General features: G+C 44.2%; 1 protein-coding gene, 1 non-coding gene and 1 pseudogene across 4 annotated transcripts in view; 1 reads left to right on the top strand and 2 right to left on the bottom strand.

Moving 5' to 3' along the window:
- Positions 1-6,926, bottom strand: part of LOC112219677 (exosome RNA helicase MTR4) — a 52,642-nt gene extending 45,716 nt beyond the window's left edge. For 2 of the 3 annotated variants that reach the window (XM_024381154.2, XM_042302060.1), the window contains exons 1-7: positions 6,325-6,785; positions 5,606-5,749; positions 2,166-2,232; positions 1,961-2,023; positions 1,705-1,817; positions 810-984; positions 417-632 (exon numbers count right to left, since the gene is read on the bottom strand). In XM_024381154.2, the coding sequence (XP_024236922.1) occupies positions 417-632; positions 810-984; positions 1,705-1,817; positions 1,961-2,023; positions 2,166-2,232; positions 5,606-5,749; positions 6,325-6,416 (870 nt within the window). In that variant the 5' untranslated portion in view covers positions 6,417-6,785. Of the gene's footprint in view, positions 1-416; positions 633-809; positions 985-1,704; positions 1,818-1,960; positions 2,024-2,165; positions 2,233-5,605; positions 5,750-6,324; positions 6,786-6,806 lie in introns of those variants that run through there. The other variant, XM_042302059.1, reaches the window with a different exon arrangement.
- Positions 100-228, bottom strand: LOC112220440. Its single transcript, XR_002948874.1, has one exon. It is a non-coding gene; the product is annotated as a small nucleolar RNA SNORA35 (small nucleolar RNA).
- Positions 6,927-11,148: 4,222 nt separating the features above from the next.
- On the top strand, positions 11,149-11,904 carry LOC112219770 (annotated as a pseudogene).
- Positions 11,905-20,367: the final 8,463 nt, after the last annotated feature.

The raw sequence follows: 20,367 nt of genomic DNA on the forward strand, positions 1-20,367 counted from the left end.
TACAGTTAACACAAACACGCTTAAGAGACAAGAACAAGTCAGTTGTATGAGCACCTGATGCTTGATACACAAGCAAGCAGACAAGGGATATTTTTGGCTGTGTTTTCTCAGCCTTCGAAATGGAGAGGCCGGTGTTGTGGCCCTGCCTTTCTGCAGACTGAGGTTTATCTGGCAATGGAAGGAGACTGGACAGCCAAGGGGACAGCAGCTGAATACTAGACAGGGCAGAGGTAAGGGAAATGCCTTGTAGGGTCCCAACCAGGTCTTGACGAACCTTTGGACCTTTTAACGGTCACCCCGCCACCTTGGCCCAAGCGATTCAAACCTCTTGACGAGATCTCTAGTTGTTGGGTTAAGGTCACTCCGTGGTAGCCTACACACATCGATAAAAGTAAATACATTTATTTTGTCTTTACCTGTCTGTGGAGGTGGCAGATCCATTCAGCGAACTGCTTGGCGTTTGGGATGGTGGCGGACAGGAAGACATAGTGGACGTTGTCAGGAAGCAGGATGATGGTCTCCTCCCACACCACGCCACGCTCGGCATCTCTCATGTAATGGATCTCATCGAAGATGACCCAGGCCACCTCTCTCATGACCTCTGACCCCCGGTACAACATGCTCCTCAGGATCTGAAACACAGAAACAAATGAAATGTCAACATAATCAATCATTTTCAAACTAGACAGACTAGTAACACTAGAGAAAAATGTAAGTACAACTTAGTCATTTTCTAGCTCAGCCTAAAGACACAGTGGAGATTGTTGGCGAGAATAATGTCATTATAATGGGAAGCTGTAATGGCATACTTCAGTAGTCATGATGAGGCAGGAGGCGGTGGGGTTGATGGTGACATCACCGGTCATCAGGCCAACATCCTGGAACTCTTCGTACATCTCTCTGTACTTCTGGTTACTCAGGGCTTTGATGGGGCTGGTGAAGATGACCCTCTGCTTCTCCCTCAGAGCTAGAGCTATGGCATACCTGGATGAGGAAGGGAGAGGGCGGGAAAGTGAGGAAGAGGCTTTTTCTGGTGGGGGCAAAGCCAACGGCGCAAAGATTTTAGAGGTCCTCCCATTGGCTGCGATGACAATTTAGCTGTTTTAAGGCTAATTTCCTGCAATTCTACACATTTTGCAATTGCTTATGCTATTATAAGCGGAACATTTGAACAAAATAATTGCGGGGCCATGACAAAAATACTCCTGAATGCATAATGTTGATTCTCCCTGACTTTAAAATTGTATTTAGTGATTGTCAATTCTCAAAGATATTCTTACAAAAATTCATACTTAATATCTTGTTTTAGTTGTTAAAGTTCATACTGAAAATACCGTTTTGGATCGGAAAATGTTCTTAAAAACTCCAGTATTTCACTCATCAAATGCGCAAAACATCTGAACACACTCGTACTCTTTTCCCACCATCTTGCTAACCTGATACATACTGTGCTGCACAGTACATTACAGCTCGGCTTAGTTCGGCCAAACTCAGTAGTGTTAAACCTCGGGGCGGCAGGGTAACCTAGTGGTTAGAGCGTTGGACTAGTAACCGGAAGGTTGCAAGTTCAAATCCCCGAGCTGAACAGGCAGTTAACCCACTGTTCCTAGGCCGTCATTGAAAATAAGAATTTGTTCTTAACTGACTTGCCTAGTTAAATAAAGGTTAAAAAAAGAAAAAAGGGTATCAGCTTATCAAACTCACTCTGCACAGACAGTCTTTCCTGCAGAGGTGTGGGCAGACACAAGCACTGACTGGTTGTTGTCGATACACAGAATGGCCTCACGTTGGAAGGGATCCAGAACGAAGGGGTACTCCTGCAGAAAGACATCAGTTTGATGTTAGCAGGAACACAGATGGGTGGACTGGAGTCATTTGACAATGTCAAAGGCCATGAGTTTCAGACTGCGCTCTCAAAGCATCCCAATCCAATCAGTGGACTGATGTACCGTTACAGTACCTTGGCTGCTTTACCCACACGAGGCTTAAGCTGTTTGTACTCCTCATTGGCTGGTAGGGCCACCTGTCAAGGTAAAGAAAGCAGATTTTCAGTAAAGGGAACCAAGTTGTAATATTGAGATATAGGCCTACCTAGGTTGCATAAATACATTTTTTTAAATGAAGTCATTAAATTCGTATTTCAAAAGTCCTGTGAGCGCTCTTACCTCGTGGTTGCATCCTTCCACTGTCTCAACCGGCTCCACCCTCACCTTGGGCATGCAGTCGGCAAGACTGAAAAAGCGAGTTTCACATTCATCAGTATTCAATCCATTAACCAACCATGATAATAATTCACATTTCTTTGCAGATCATATAGTCATGAAGCTAATTGTGTCTATAACACCACACAATAACACTAATCTTGCCTCGCCATATTGTTCTTTTTTCCCCTAAGGTGTGCGGCAGTCGGTAGAGATGAAAGATAGCGAGTGTGCAGAAATAGCAGTGGGCTGAATTAGAACCCGTGCTGCAGGGGTAGCTATATCGAATCTGGAGGTAGCCATTGATCATGACTCCGTTCCATTACACATAAGATCAATGGACGGACAAAGGCGTCTTCTGTAGGGGGGTTGGGGTTTGTTAACACGCATCGCTTACGATAAGGTTTTGGAAGCGTACGGGTCTTATCTTATTGAGAAGGAAAAAAAGTTAAATTAACACACATTGGTAGGGTTGGGGTTTGTTAACACGCATCGCTTGCGATAAGGTTTTGGAAGCGTAAGGGTCTTATCTTATTGAGAAGGAAAAAAAGTTAAATTAACACACGTTGGTAGGGTTGGGGTTTCATGTCATAGCACTATTTTACAGAAAACAGACAAAAGATAGAGTAGACTACATTTGCTAATTAGCTGTGTGTCCAAACACCTGTGTAAACAGAATTGATTAACGGCTCATGGTGAAATCATAATGGCATACAGGAACTCAAGTCCTTTTGTTCACCTGACCTAGAATTCCTACCAATCAAATGCCGACCGCATTATCTCCCAAGAGACTTCTCTTCGATTTTAGTCACAGCCGTGTATAACCACCCCCCAAACAGATACCACGACGGCCCTAAAATAACTTAACTGGACTACTTAAACTGAAAACCATATATCCTGAGGCTGCATTTATTGTAACTGGGGATTTTAACATTGACATATACGCTGACTCTGCATTTATTAGGAAGTGCATTGGAGATTTTGTACCCACTGTGACAATTAAAACCTTCCCTAACCAGAAACCGTGGATTGATGGCAGCATTCAAGCAAAACTGAAAGCGCGAACCACCGCATTAAATCATGGCCTGAGGACTGGAAACATGACCGAATACAAACAGTGTAGCTATTCCCTCCGCAAGGCAATCAAACAAGCAAAGCGTCAGAAGAGACAAAGTAGAGTTGCATTTCAACATCTTAAACACGAGATGTATGTGGCAGGGTCTACAGACAATCACGGATTACAAAAAGAAAACCAGGCCCGTCGACCTCTTGCTCCCAGACAAATTAAACAACTTCTTTGTGCGCTTTGAGGACAATATAGTGCCAATGACACAGCCTGCTACCAAATACTGTGGGCTCTCCTCCTTCGTGGCCGATGTGAGACGGCATCCCTAGCCGCGTCCTCAAGAGCATGCGCAACCAGCTGGCTGGTGTGTTTACGGACAGATTCAATCTCTCCCTATCCCAGTCTGCTGTCCCCAAATGCTTCAAGAGGGCCACCATTGTTCCTTTTCCCAAGAAAGCAAAGTTAACTTAACTAAATGACTAATCCCCCATAGCACTCACTTCTGTCATCATGAAGTGCTTTGAGAGACTAGCCAAGGATCATATCGCCTCCACCTTACCTGATACCCTAGATCCACTCCAATTTGCTTACCACAATCGCCATCACACTGCCCTTTCCCATCTGGACAAGAGGAATACCTACGCAATAATTCTGTTCATTGACTACAGCTCAGCATTCAACACCATAGTACCCTCCAAGCTCATCATTAAGCTTGAGACCTTGGGCCTCAACCCCGACCTTTGCAATTGGGTCTTGGACATTGACGGGCCACCCCCAGGTGGTGAAGGTAGGAAACAACATCTCCACCCCGCTGATTCTCAACACTGGGGACCCACAAGGGTACGTTCTCAGTCCTCTCCTGTACTCCCTGTTCACCTATGACTGCGTGGCCATGCATGCCTCCAACTCAATCATCAAGTTTGCAGACAACACTACAATGGTAGGCTTGATTACCAACAACGTCGAGACAGCCTACAGGGAGGAGGTGAGGGCCCTCGGAGTGTGGTGTCAGGAAAACAACCTCTCACTCAACAAAAGAGATGATCGTGGACTTCAGGAAACAGCAGAGGGTGCACCCCCCTATCCACATCGACAGGACAGTAGTGGAGAGGGTTTTAAATTCTGTAGCGTACACATCACGGACAAACTGAAATAGTCCACCCACACAGACAGTGTGGTGAATAAGGCGCAACAGTGTCTCTTCAACCTCAGGAGGCTGAAGAAATTTGGCTTGTCACCTAAAACCCTCACAAACTTTTAGATGCACAATCAAGAGCATCCTGTCGGGGTGTATCACGGCCTGGTACGGCAACGGCACTGTCTTCAACCGCAAGGCACTCCAGAGGGTAGTGCGGTCTGCGCAACACATCACCGAGGGCAAACTACCTGCCCTCCAGGACACGTACAGCACTTGATGTCACAGGAAGGCCAAAAAGATCATCAAGGACAACCACCACCCGAGCCACTGCCTGTTCACCCCGCTATCATCCAGAAGGCGAGGTCAGTACAGGTGCATCAAAGCTGGGATCGAGAGACTGAAAAACAGCTTCAATCTTTAGGTCATCACTAACATAGAGGCTGCTGCCAACATACAGACCCAAATCACTGGCCACTTTAATAAAGGGATTCAATAAAGTTATCACTAGTCACTTTAATAGTGATTACATATGAGATGAGTAATGTAGGATATGTATATACTGTATTTTATACCATATATTGCATCTTGCGATGGCATCGGTGCCGCACGGCCATCGCGCATCCATATATATATATACATACATATTCTTATTCCATCCCCTTACAATGTGTGTATAAGGTAGTCAATGTGAATTTGTTATATTACTGGTTAGATATTACTGCACTGTCGGAACTAGAAGTACAAGCATTTTGCTACATTCACATTAACATCTGCTAACCATGTGTACGTGACCATGTGTGCTAACCATGTGTACGTACACCACAAAGCGTGTTGTCACCAAAAAATAAGGTCGGTTGCAACTGTTAAAACCCTTGAATTGTTAGATACTACTCCGCTGTTGGAGCGATGAACACAAGCATTTCGCTACACCCGCAATAACATCTGCTAGAAATGTGTATGTGATCAATAAAATGTTATTTGATCAGGTTACAGTAAGTGCGTATTTTGCATTTGTGAATTTTTTTTTTAAGTGACATGAAAGGTATTTATATTTCAAGAACCGTACCATTTAAACAGAACAGTAAGGTCCTTGGACGAAGGAGTAAAGTTAGGCTCCATTAGCCCAATATTGGGCACATACAATATTGGGCTAAGACCACCCCAGCCCAAAAATCTAGCCTTGTTCAAAGTCAATCTTACTTGATCTCCTCTGTAGAAAGAGTCTCCAGCTTGGACCTCTTCCCAAACACCACCTCATCTGTCCCGTTGTCGTCTGCTTCCCGCTTACTCTTGGCTGCATAGAACTCAGCCTTTCCTCCTTTGCCATTTTTACTGGTCGATTTCCTAATGGAGGGGAATATTTTACAGAATGTTACTTTAAGACAGAAACAAGTAGACTTTCTGCAGCCTATGTTGGTAGGTGTTATTCCTCAGCAATTTCTGGCTGATATTTGAATATTTAAACTCTAGCTAAGGAACATAGACCTGCCAATCAAAATGATCAGATATGAAATCCAGGACAATACCACCACTTAAAAAAATATTCAAATAGCTAATCACTACATATGACTATGGAGAGTATGGCGGGCCAGATAAAATAAAAAGTTGACACACTGGACTGCATCCTACATAAGTAACATAGTTCACATTTTCAACAAATAAAATGTTGAGAGAGCTTATTCTCATTAGCTAGGTAGTAAACACACAACAATCTAACTACCAAGGGTCTGGGATGAAACCATCACAATGCCGGTGTAAACGTGGGCAATGTGCTGTAGATAGCTAGATACTGTAGCATTAGCATTGAGGTCTAACGTTAGCCCTGATGCCCCATGCGCGCGTTCTCATTTGATAGTTGTCCATGTCACTACTTGAACGAAACATCTCCCTAACTGAGTTAAACCCCATAGCATACGTACCCCTTTTCAGGTACCGCTAGTTTCCTTTTAGTTGAAGTTGTTTGTTCTTCATCAAACACGCTGAACAAATCGTCACCAAAGGCATCCGCCATGATTGCAAGAGGAAAGCACACAAATCCCACAATGCAAATGCATCAGCAATATCACTTCCTGTACAGCATCCGGAAACGATCAAGTCATAACACGGGAAAAATATTTTTGACTCGTTTTACTATTCATAAAACTAGCCACAGCATTGTCAAAGACAGTACAGTATGAGGATAGGATAAAACTGCTTCTCCAACAAAAATCCCCTTTCACACTTGTCGGTCATCGGGTGTCTCACGCCGAGCTGCGCATGTGCAAACGGTCAAATTAAAGGCACTCCTTCGATATAATGTTGTTTTTGACGATAATGAAAACGTGTCACTTTGTCACTCTCGCAAGATTTGAGTAATAACATGTTCAGCTATTTAATACATTGGCTTATATCTAGGTTGTACCTTTAGATTTCGAGAAAATGAACAACTCAGGAACAATTTGTGCTTCTCTCATTGACTTCTCAAACCCCGGTCTGATCTGTTTGTCTGTTTCGCAAGCTTTCCCAAAAGTCTCGCTATGTGCGCATCTGGTTTTCTTTTTCTTCTATTGTATAACTGCAGTCCGCAAACCAATGTTAAAAGTGTATGCCGCCACCTACTGTGTTGGAGTGCGTGGTCATTCACTGTTTACAACATTTCTAAATCCTCCTACCTAACTCAGTACTTCTGAGAAAATAAAAAACAGTCCTAATAACTTGTAATAGACCCTTCCCCATCCCCAAAATCCCTTCCAACCCTCCCCAACCCAACTCAACCTCAATGACCCTACACTTCAATCGTTCCATCTCTTCAGCATACTTACAACAATATAACAACACATGCTCTACCGTTTCATCGACCATACACTCCATACACAAACCATTCACATGGCTTGCCAACCAGATGTAATAATGAGTTCAATGTACAATATTCTAAGCGCAATTGAGCAAACACCACCTCTTCCTTCCTAATCTGACCTTTGAATCTTTGTCCACCAACCTTTCCTTGGAGGGCATATGAATGCCGGCCCTTGTGCTCGGAGTCCCATCTCTTCTGCCGCACATCTATCAAAATGGCTCCGATCTTACATTTGGCCTCACCTCTACCCAGTGGAATATTAATATTAATCATATCTCGTTTCAAAGCTCTTTTGGCTAACTGGTCTACAATTTCATTCCCTTCCACGCCTGAAAGTGAAGAAGAAGAAGAAGAATCTCACTACTACACCCATTCTCTCAATTCTCCATAATAACATGAATACCTCCAATAGAAGGTCATTCCTATTAGATTTACCAGATGACAAACTATTCAATACAGACAGAGAATCTGAGCATACTATAATTCTAACAGGTTGTGCATCCTCCGCCCACTGGAGGGCAACTATTATTGCCAACAGTTCAACCGAGTATACTGACAGTTCATCTATTAGTCTTCTACATATCTGTACATCAAATTCAGGAACGTATATGCCTGCTCCTGTGCGCCCACTATCTGGGTATCTTGGATCCATCTGTGAAAAGCGGGGGAAAAAAGCATAACAACTTCTACCAATGTAATTGTCAACCAGTTTCCCTTTATCACTGACTTCTGACCAATCTTTCCTTTTCTCTATCAAGGTTAGATCAACAACAGGATCTGGGAGTAACCACGGAGGAACATCCCCTATCAACACAGAAGGGCCGTCCTCTAACTCCCTCAAACCACTCTCATCAGCAAGCTTTGCAACTGTCCAACCAAAACCCCTGCCTTGTCTACTAGTATATTCCCAATAGTCATCTAGAACAGTAGCAGTGGGATGCTCAACCTCACAGCTTTTCAATCTAACCCAACAAGCTAATGACAATGTTTTAAACCGTATATCCAAAAGCATCTCACCTGCCTCCACTAGTAAGGCACATACAGATTTAGATTTAAATACACCAATACATATCCTTATTTATATTTTTTATTTAACCTTTAATTAACAAGGCAAGTTAGTTAAGAATAAATTCTTATTTACAATGACAGCCTACCCCGGGCAAACCCTAACCCGGACGAATCTGGGCAAATTGTGTGCCACCCTATTGGACTCCCAATCACAGCTGGTTGTGATACAGCCTGGAATCAAACCAGGGTCTGTAGTGACGCCTCTAGCACTGAGATGCAGTGCCTTAGACCAGATGTTTTTTATATACTGGATTTTGTACAGCTTTTGTTCCATAAACTATACACCCATAATCAATTGTCATCCTGACAGGAGCTCTATAAATATCTATCAACGATTGTTTGTCAGCACCGCATTCATAACCAGAGACCGAGCGCAGACAGCGTATTAGGAAAGTATTCACACCCCTTGACTTTTTCCACACTTTGTTACGTTACAGCCTTGTCCTAAAATGGATTAAATCATTTTTCCCCCTCATCAATCTACAGTCATGGCCAGAAGATTTGAGAATGACACAAATATTAATTTTCACAAAGTCTGCTGCCTCAGTTTGTATGATGGCAATTTGCAAATACTCCAGAAAGATATGCATTTCAGCCCTGCCACAAAAGGACCAGCTGACATCATGTCAGTGATTCTCTCGTTAACACAGGTGTGAGTGTTGACGAGGACAAGGCTGGAGATCACTCTGTCATGCTGATTGAGTTTGAATAACAAGGGGCCTCCCGGGTGGCCAGAGACTCTGGGTTTGAGCCCAGGATCTGCCGCGACCGGGAGGTCCGGGGGGCATCGCACAATTGGCATAGCGTCGTCCGGGTTAGGGAGGGCTTGGCCGATAGGGATATCCTTGTCTCATCGCGCACCAGTAACCCCTGTGGCGGACCGGGCGCAGTGCGCGCTAACCAAGGTTGCCAGGTGCACGGTGTTTCGTCCGACACATTGGTGCGGCTTGCTTCCAGGTTGGATGCGCGCTGTGTTAAGAAGCAGTGTGGCTTGGTTGGGTTATGTATCGGAGGACGCATGACTTTCAACCTTCGTCTCTCCCGAGCCCGTACAGGAGTTGTAGCGATGAGACAAGATAGTAGCTACTAAACAATTGGATACCAGGAAATTGGGGAGAAAAAAGGGGGTAAAAAAAAAAGAGTTTGAATAACAGACCCGGAAGCTTCAAAAGGAGGGTGGTGCTTGGAATCATCGTTGTTCCTCTGTCAACCATGGTTACCTGCAAGAAAACACGTGCGGTCATCATTGCTTTGCACAAAAAGGGCTTCACAGCCAAGGATATTGAGACCCCTTCCCTTTTTCCACATCTGGTTACGTTACAGCCTTATTCTAAAATGGATTTGATACATTTTTGCCAAGGTGTGGGTCCGACAGTGTCGTGGAAATACTTCTTAAAAATATCTCTTAAGACACCAGAGCTTGTGAGTTCAATAATAGACTTTATTACAAAGTAATAAGCCGAGCCGGTCCATGGAGCAACTGCCGGTCCCAGACTCAGAGATCTCTTTATATACAGTTTCAGTCTGACACAACATACACAGTCACTCCTCTTTATGTATATGATTCTCATCTTTTGGTATTCTGCCACTATTGTTTCCTAATCTTACTTCTAGTCTGTCTACGACCATCTTTACTTTGTTTTGCCTCCCCTTCTTGGCATATACTTCAGGGCATGGATTATATTGGTGGCGTAACCATAGCAATGATACAAAAAAATAATACAGACATTCATTCATAATGCAGGTGCATGTCCAAAGACACCCACAGGACTAGACAACGCCCTCCATCAAGCCCACAATGGCCCAGACACACACACACAATGGCCTCCTCCCAAGCCCACATTGATTGTACTCAACACTCTGAGACAAAACAACACATGCACCAGAAAATCCCCCATAATAGCTAAAGTGGTCTTGGTCAGGACCCAGGCCCCACCAGAGCTTGAGACGTTCACTATGATCTCCTGAAGAACACACACAACACCATGGGTTACGTATTGGTTCCTGAACTAGATCATGGATCAGTTCTGAATTATTTACAGCAGTGTACAATAGGATAGCACAATGATTGAGTATCGGAAATAACAAGGCATTTCTACATTTACCAGATGCTCTTTATCCAGAGCAACATTACAGAAGCAATTAGGGTTAAGTAACTTGCTCAAGGGCACATTGACAGATTTTTCACCTAGTTGGCTCAGGGATTCAAACCAGCAACCTTTTGGTTACTAGCCCAACACTCTTAACAGCTAGGCTACCTGCCTCTCATTTCCATAGTGTTTTCAGAGACAAATCAGTTACTTGGCTATCTGACCCTGAGACCCAATGCGGCAGGTACTATAACAAGGCCCCTCATACCCAGAAATCTCACCCCTGTCTGTCATAGTACCCCATCTCACCTGGTGCTGCATCTTCTTCCCTCCTTTCAGAGTGACGTTGATGTTGACCTCAGATTGGTTTATGTCTCCCTACTCAGGTTCATTCAGACTGGTAGCTCGACACTCGTCCAAGGACCAGGCAGCTGTGTTTACAGTGCCCCCTGCTGGAGTTTGGAAGGTACTGGGGTTTATTTCTCTAGTGCAGTGATGAACTGAGATACTGCTATGAAGGAAAAAAAGTGAAACAACAATTGCCCACATTACCCTGTCTCTATTTTAGATTGTGCTGTCCACAAACATAGCGGAAACTGAAGTCACCATACCTGATGTTGTGTGAAAACAAGTACCATGAGAGCAGTCAGATGAGTTCCCTGGTGGAGACGTTTGTCATCAAGGCCAGCGCCCTCCAGAGCCAAGACAGGGCAGGACACGTACGGAACGGGCTCTGCTTCCGCCTCTAACCCAAGTCCAGGTCAGGTTCTCTCTGTGAACCACAGAACAAGTTACCCTCTACAGCCTTATTGAAGTCAGCACCTCCACAAGTAACAACCTGATTGTGGATGTTCCTTCTAACAGGCTTCTGGCCTTCATGGATTTCACCAGAGATACTGAGGGTTCACTGGAGGATCTGTGACTTCATATCGTGTGAGTACGGCTCCCCATAGGAGTTCCTGTGCAGAGCCCTGGATGCGCCCCAGCCCCAGACAGTGAGTAACGCTGCATGCCTGTTCCAGGGGATTGGGGCGTGCATACCGGAGGGTCATGCCCTTAGCCCTCTGCGTTGCCACCCTGCCCCTAAATGACAAGATGCTCATCTTCGGCACCATCTTGGGCTGCCTGGAACCAATTGTAAGTTATGTCCATCAACGGTGACATAAATTATGTCTGAATTGCAAAATGAGCAGTTATATGTTGTTACTTTCTCTGCAATACTGTGATATTTATAAAAAAAATATGAAATAGTGTGTTGGAACTCATATCGGTAAAAACTGTATAGCTCTGAGTTTAAAAGGTGCTCTTTGAATAGGGTAGTCTCCAGTATATTCTCCATACTGAATGTAATTGTATATTCCAGGCGACTATAGAGGCAGCTATCTCGGAGAAGTCTCCCTTTTCCACACCCATGAACCAGAAGGATCAGGCCAACCTGGCTAAGGCAGCCCTGGCTGTTACCAACTGATCACCTGGCCATCTACAACGCTTACTTGGAGAGGTAGCTCTTTTAATAACAGTATGAACGACCAAAATCAGAGATAGTTAATGCAGGCACATGTTGATTAGGGCACACGGTAGCAAAACATTTTGCAACGGCGGATGAAAACAAGCGTGTCTTACTCGACAGGTTCACTCAGTACCTCTACATTTCAATCAGTTTTCTTCCATTTTGTGCCAATGAACAGGACCCTGTTTTCTCTCATATAGTAACATAGTCTAACTGAATGAGTGTATTGAACAGGACCCTGTTTTCTCTCATATAGTAACATAGTCTAACTGAATGAGTGTATTGAACAGGACCCTGTTTTCTCTCATATAGTAACATAGTCTAACTGAATGAGTGTATTGAACAGGACCCTGTTTTCTCTCATATAGTAACATAGTCTAACTGAATGAGTGTATTGAACAGGACCCTGTTTTCTCTCATATAGTAACATAGTCTAACTGAATGAGTGTAATGTTTCTATGCCCTTCCAACTTTTCAGCCAACATCTTGGTTCCTTATAACATATAATATATATATTTAGCCAACGCTTTTATCCAAACAATTGTCTTGCTAACAGGTGGAAGATCATACGCAGTGAGAGATATCGAGCCGAGACAACCTACTGCAGGAAACACTTCCTGAATCGGACTGCCCTTAATCACCATAAAGGTACTCGACTCAATCAATATATCAAATCAATCAAATGTATTTTATAAACCCCTTTTTACATCAGCAGAGGTGAGGAAAAACTCCCTGAAAGGCAGGAATCTAGGAAGAAACCTAGAGAGGAACCAAGGTGGCCAGTCCTTTTCTGGCTGTACAGGGTGGAGATTTGAGGAAAGATCATTATTCAAGACGTTAAAATGTTCATAGATTACCAGCAGGGTGAAATAATAGCCGTGGTGGCTATAGAGGACAGTTCAACACCTCAGGAGTTAATGTCAATTGGCTTTTATATAGGCAGGCATTCAAAGTGTCTCTCCGTGCAGCAGCAGGTAGGGAGGGGGGTCGAACAGCATGTCTACTCTACTCTATTCTCTCTCACACAAACTTGTGCATGTTTTTCTCATCTTGTGTCTGACATCATCACGTGTCTTGTAACACTGAGCATGTTTTGTAACTGATACGGTATGCAGTGTAAGTAGTGATCTGACCTTTAGAGTGGCTAGTGAGAACATTTACCAGAGATGGCGTCTAGTCTTGGATCGGATCTTGGTGGCTCCAGTCTTGACTCCATCTCGGACATTTACCTGGATCTGCTCCCCGTCAGTACATCAAACTGGAGCTGATAAGGATGATGGACCAGGTCGCATTCTCTTCTTCCTCCATGTCCGGTCGAGGACCAGCTTCCCGGGACCGGTCTGACCCGACGGGAGCCCCAGGCTCGCCTCACCCCTTTGGGTAAGGCTCAGATCTGTGTACTGAATGCGGTGGTGACGGGAGGGCTGTGTGACAGTGTGGGGCGGATCCTCTACACGCCCTCTGTGGATACGCTGGCCCCGGGTGGCCCGTTCTATGGAAACCTCCCAGGGGAAGGCCCACGTCCACCCCTCCTCCTTCAACCGCTGCCTGCTCTTCCAGGAGAAGGTCAGTTGGATAGAGATAACACTATCGCTCTCACTCTCGCTGTTTCCTTATCTGTCTGTATATCTATTAATAGACCATCAATACACCTTTTGTATCTGTCTCCATCTTACTCAGGGAGGCACTGAGGTAGAAGATGCCCTTATGATTTAGGATCAGATTACCCAACTCCCTCAATCCTATCCATAATCATTTAGGAAGTGAAAAATCTGACTCTGTATCAGTGGTTAGGGGCAACCTCTAACTACTCCGAGGGAGGCCCCAATAAATTGAAGTACTAAATGTGTTTCCTAATCAGATGTAAAAGACTTGATGTTTTAATGCCATTTGGACTCTTCCTCTGATCTACCTGCGGGACACAACCCTGATATCTCCATTCGCCATGCTACTGTTCAGAGGGGACATCGACGTGCAGCACTGTGAACGACTCATATCTCTGGTCGAATGGATCCACTTCCAGGTCAGAGTTCATTTCTGGGCCAGCTGTATTAAATGTGTATTATTATACTGTATGTGTCATGCATGACTAGAGGGCTGTGTTACTGATACAGCAGAGACATTAGGATAGACAAAGATAAAGAAAATCAAACTATTGTAGCCAATTTCCCAGACCCAGATGAAGCCTACTTCTGAACTGAAAATGAGTGTTCAACGGAGAATCTCCATTGTAAGTGCTCTTATGTCCAATACTAGGCTGAATCTGGGTCCAAGAAACGGACCCGTGTCGTTGTTGAGCATACTGTAGCAAGCAGGGCTCTGTTTGATCTCGGCTCCTCCCCGTCCCCTCCCCCAGGCCCCAGTGAGGATTGGAGTGATCTTTAAGCACCTGAGGAAGCTCTTAGACTCACGACTGGAGAAGATGCCAGAGAACCCAAGGACGAATCTAGAAAGTAATATTCTACCCTTTCTCTGTCTTTCCCCTTCCTTTAAAAAAAATAATCTTGTATCCTTTTCTCATTTTCTAATTTCAAATGCTGTATTTTGTGTGTGTGTGTGTGTGTGTGTTCATGAAATGAAACATTTTCCTCTGTGTTTAGCACGGTTTAGCACTGTGTAATGGCTAATGGTATTATTTACTCTCTTTTGTCTCTCAACTGTCAGATGAGAAGACCATCCAGTTGAATAAAGAGCTGATCAAGATGTTGAACGTCTCCTGACCCCTGTGACTGGGTAGATGGGACAGATGAATGACATAAGGATAAGAGGGTGGTGGCGAGTGTATAACGAAATGTAAATCGTGAAACAAAATAGCATATTTCTTATCCAATGATGGCTGTTGCCAAACATCGAATAAAACTACCTTTGGTGTTCATGTTGAATATATACGTTTTAGGAAAAAAATCTTTATTCATGGCTCCCTCGCTCGTAACAGACATCCACCCGTTGGTGAGTGTTTAATGTTTTTTGTTTTCCAAAAGACAGAAACAGAAGTGTAATAGCTTTGTGTTTGCTTCCAGTAAACATCCTTGAAATATTCCTGCAATTATGCCACTGGTGCTGCCCGAACATTATTTCTTTAAGAATAGAATAGAACATCTCCAAACAATAACGAACGAGAACAGCTGTGCCCAGTGCTGTAACCCAAGACTTTCTCTGTCTGCGACACAAACAAACAACATTGCTTTAACGACTATCAAGGGATCTACCCACCCTAGCTAGCTTCATGTATTATGATGTCATTTCCTTGACATTTAGAAACCACAGAAAATAAGTGGCCATGCACACAGAGGGTATACAAATCTATTTCGATTTTACTCTGTACACTCTTAAGAAAAAAGTGTTTCCTGAAAAGGGTTCATCAGCTTTCCGCATAGGATAACCCTTTTTGCTTCCAGGTATAACCCTTTTGGGTTTCATGCTGAGCCCTCTGTGAAAAAGGTTCTGCATTGAACCCAAAAGGGTTCTCCTATGGGGACAGCTGAATAACCCTTTTACGTTCGAAGGTACTAAGTGTACTAAGTGTACTGTGAGTTCTGGCAGTGTGGTTACGTTTACACTTTGATTTCCTGAATACATAATAAAGCTCTTTAGGTCCAGGTCCATGTTCATTAGGCACCAAATGGAAGAAAACGGAATGAAACAGGAACGGATTACCTTCTACAATACGCTCAGTTCAAACATTTTGATTCCCTTGTGTGCGCTAAGGAACACAACCCAGGTTAGATGCCTCTGCTTTAATAAAGTGCCTCTTGACCCCTCCCATGACCACTTGACAAAACATACCAACATTTATGAACACCGACTGACCTCACACAGTGACTGGTCTCCCTTGGAAATAATATTTCATCTCAATAAGATCACCATGTTAAACAAAGGAGGTGACTCCGTCATGATCTTCTCCTCCCCTGTGTGACAAAACTCTCCCACACATCACAGTTAAGAAACAATTGTCGTTTTAACCACCAGTTTTGGACAGTAGTGTGTTGAAACGTTATTTTATTTCTGCTGAATCTATCACTGTGTTTTCTCAGACCTTACCCACTTCTGTATTTGTGTGGCTGAGGCTCGCTCAAAACAAAAAGGCCCAAATATGGACATTACTGTCTTTCAGGGATATGATGTGTATACTTGGTTTACTGCAATATTAGCTCTTAAGGGGACTCATTTAATTGAATGATTTGGATGTTATCTGTCGGAGATCTGTCTCACTTTCTATGCATTTAAAAAACAACACATGGTTTATTTGTGAATGACAGACTATGAATCTCCACAGCTACATGCCACACTGAGCAGAAAACAGGAAGAGATCTTCAGTTGAAAATACCAGACAGCTGAACACTTTGCATCCATATTAGCTCACTGTCCCACCTCGCAGGGCAAAACAGAGAACTGACAAGATGTATGTAAACAGTATTCTTTATACTGTGATAGACAGTTCCAACCCGTCTGTTGGCCTATCACAGTAGAGGCTGGGCGTGGTTTAAACTCGCTCAGCCTATTGCAGGCGCTCAGGCGGGTCCCCGCCTCTTGGCGCTTCTGTTGATAGATGTAACTGTTGCTGTGAAGAACATCCATGCGCTCATGCTCCATACCGTTATCTCGCACCTGGCTCCTGTTATCTAACAAAAGACCGCTTGTTCTGCAACCCCACGCTCTGAATGTGCCCTGTCTTCTGTATTTTTCCATCATGAGAAAGGCCTATGGCCTTGAAACTTTTAACAATGTTTCAAGTCAGTTATGTTGCATAACACATACATACATCCACACAAGCCAACAGCAGATAATATTAAATCACATATATGGTAATGGCTATAATGTCAAACACAGGATCCAACAAGATAAAGCAAAGCAGTTCGACACACACAACAACACAGATTTACACATGGAGTAAAAGGCAATAAATACAGTAGAAAAATAAGTCTATATACAATGAGAGCAAATGAGGTGAGATAAGGGAGGTAAAAAAAAGTAAAGGCAAAAAAAGGCCATGTTGGCAAAGTAAATACAATATATCAAGTAAAACACTGGAATGGTAGATTTGCAGTGGAAGAATGTGCAAAGTAGAGATAGAAATAAAGGGGTGCAAAGGAGCAAAATAAATAAATACAGTATGGGGAGAGGTAGTTGTTTGGGCTAAATTATAGATGGGCTATGTACAGGTGCAGTAATCTGTGAGCTGATCTGACAGCTGGTACTTAAGCTAGTGAGGGAGATAAGTGTTTCCAGTTTCAGAGATTTTTGTAGTTCGTTCCAGTCATTGGCAGCAGAGAACTGGAAGGAGAGGCGGCCAAAGGAAGAATTGGTTTTGGGGGTGACCAGGGAGACATACCTGCTGGAGCGCATGCTACAGGTGGGTGCTGCTATAGTGACCAGCGAGCTGAGATAAGGGGGGAATTTACCTAGCAGGGTCTTGTAGATGACCTGGAGCCAGTGGGTTTGGTGACAAGTATGAAGCGAGGGCCAGCCAATGAGAGCGTACAGGTCGCAATGGTGGGTAGTATATGGGGCTTTGGTGAGAAAACGGATGGAATTGTGATAGACTGCATCCAATTTATTGAGTAGGGTATTGGAGGCTATTTTGTAAATGACATCGCCAAAGTCGAGGATCGGTAGGATGGTCAGTTTTACAAGGGTATGTTTGGCAGCATGAGTGAAGGATGCTTTGTTGCGAAATAGGAAGCCAATTCTAAATTTAACTTTGGATTGGAGATGTTTGATGTGATTCTGGAAGGAGAGTTTACAGTCTAACCAGACACCTAGGTATTTGTAGTTGTCCACATATTCTAAGTCAGAACCGTCCAGAGTAGTGATGTTGGACAGGCGGGCAGGTGTAGGCAGCGATCGGTTGAAGAGCATGCATTTAGTTTTACTTGTATTTAAGAGCAATTGGAGGAGAGTTGTATGGCATTGAAGCTCGTCTGGAGGGTTGTTAACACAGTGTCCATAGAAGGGCCAGAAGGATACAGAATGGTGTCGTCTGCATAGAGATGGATCAGAGACTCACCAGCAGCAAGAGCGACATTATTGATGTATACAGAGAAGAGAGTCGGTCCAAGAATTGAACCCTGTGGCACCCCCATAGAGACTGCCAGAGGCCCGGACAACAGGCCCTCCGATTTGACACACTGCACTCTATCAGAGAAGTAGTTGGTGAACCAGGCGAGGCAATCATTTGAGATTCCAAGGCTATAGAGTCTTAACACTCCAAAAGGTCACATTTCACAAAAACACAGCTGTGTGTGTGTGTGTGTGTGTGTGTGTGTGTGTGTGTGTGTGTGTGTGTGTGTGGCATCAATATGCATGTGTGTGTTTTGTGTGAGTGTTCATGTTCGTGTGTGTGGTTAGAGTCTAGTGAGTGTCCATCGAGCCTGTGCAAGAGAGTCAATGTCGGAGTCCGGAGTATAAATATACTGTATATATACAGTGCAGAAAGTATTCAGACCCTTGACATTTTCCACATTTTGTTACGTTACAGCCTTATTCTAAAATTGATTCAAAATGTTTTCCCCCTCATCAATCTACGCACAATACCCCATAATGACATCACAATACCCCATAATGACATCACAATACCCCATAATGACATCACAATACCCCATAATGACAAAGCAAAAACAGGTTTTTAGAAATTGATGCAAATGTTTTTTTTTTAACTACTGAAATATCACATTTACATAAGTATTCAGACCCTTTTGTCACGTCTACTCCAGCTCTGCCTCTCTGGTGCTCATTGTCACCAGTTTACTTATTATTACGGACACCTGCCACCATTGTTATGCGCACCTGTAGCTACCGAGGATGCCTCAGCTGGCTCGTCAGGCTTCCATGCCTCAGCTGGCTCGTCAGGTTCTCAAGCCTCGGTTGGCTCGTCAGGAACCCATGCCTCAGTCAGCTCGTCAGGCTCCCGCACCTCACCCGGCTCGTCACGCTCCCGTGCCTCATCAGAGGCAACCGGCCTTCTCCTGGTCCCGCACGTTAGGGAGGGGTTACTGTCACATCTACTCCCGCTCCCCCTATCTGGCGCTCATTGTCAGCAGTTTACTTATTATTATGCACACCTGCCACCATCGTTACGCGCACCTGCACCTCATGACACTCACCTGGACTCCATCACTTCTATGATTACCTCCCCTATATCTGTCACTCCCTTTCATTCTTTCCTCAGGCATTATTAGTTATGTTTCTCATTTCCAGACACTACCCATTTGGTATTGTTACATGTTTTTTGTATTATTAAATTCACCCGCTGAACTTGCTTCCTGGCTCCCAGAGTCTAAGTTACACCTTTACTCCATACTTTGTTGATGCACCTTTGGCAGCGATTACAGTCTCGAGTCTTCTTGGGTATGACGCTACAAGCTTGGCACAACCGTATTCAGGCAGTTTCTCCCATTCTTCTCTGCAGATCCTCTGAAGCTTTGTCAAGTTGGATGGGGAGCGTCGTTGCACAGCTATTTTCAGGTCTCTCCAGAGATTTTCGATCGGGTTCAAGTCCGGGCTCAAGTCCGGGCTCAGGCGGGGCCACTCAAGGACATTCAGAGACTTGTCCCGAAGCCACTCCTGCGTTGTCTTGTCTGTGTGCTTAGGGTTGTTGTCTTGTTGGAAGGTGAACCTTTGCCCCAGTCTGAGGTCCTGAGTGATCTGGAGCAGTTTTGGTGTACCTGTACTGACCTCACCTTCAGGATGATAGCGGGGTGAACAGGCCGTGGCTCGAGTGGCTGAGGTCCTTGATGACCGTTTTTAGCCTTTCTGTGACACCAGGTGTGGTGTGAGGGGGACAATGCAAATAGTTAGGGAGCCATTTGATTAACTGTTCAGCAGTCATGGCTTGGGGGTAGAAGCTGATAAGGAGCCTTCTGATCCCAGACTTACCACTTGCCATGCAGTAGCAGAGAGAACAGCCTATGACTTGGGTGGCTGGAGTCTTTGACCATTTTTAAGGCCTTCCTCTGACACCCCCTGGTATAGAGGTCATGGATGGCAGGAAGCTCAGCCCCAGTGATGTACTGGGCCATACGGACTATCCTCTGTAGTGCTTTGCCAAGCAGCGGTTATGACCTATGGTTATGGATGACGATGACGACCGTCATGGTTATAGCGTTGGACCTGTAACCTGTAACCTGTAACCGACAGGTTACAAAATCGAATCCCTGAGCTGACAAGGTAAAAAATCTGTCGTCCTGCCCCTGAAAAAGGCAGTAAACCCACTGTTCCTAGGCCACCATTGAAAAAAAATAATGTTCTTAACTGACTTAACTGCCTAGTTAAGGAAATGTCAAATAAAATACCAGGTGGCAATGCAACCAGTCATGCTCTCAATGGTGCAGCTTTAGAACTTTTGGAGGATCTGAGGACCCATGCCAAATATTTTCAGCCTCCTGAGGGGAATAGGCATTGTTGTGCTCTCTTCACGTTGGTGTGTTTGGACCATAATAGATCCAAGGAACTTGAAGAT

This window comes from Oncorhynchus tshawytscha, linkage group LG20 (genome assembly GCF_018296145.1).
Source record: "Oncorhynchus tshawytscha isolate Ot180627B linkage group LG20, Otsh_v2.0, whole genome shotgun sequence".
NCBI lineage: Eukaryota > Metazoa > Chordata > Actinopteri > Salmoniformes > Salmonidae > Oncorhynchus > Oncorhynchus tshawytscha.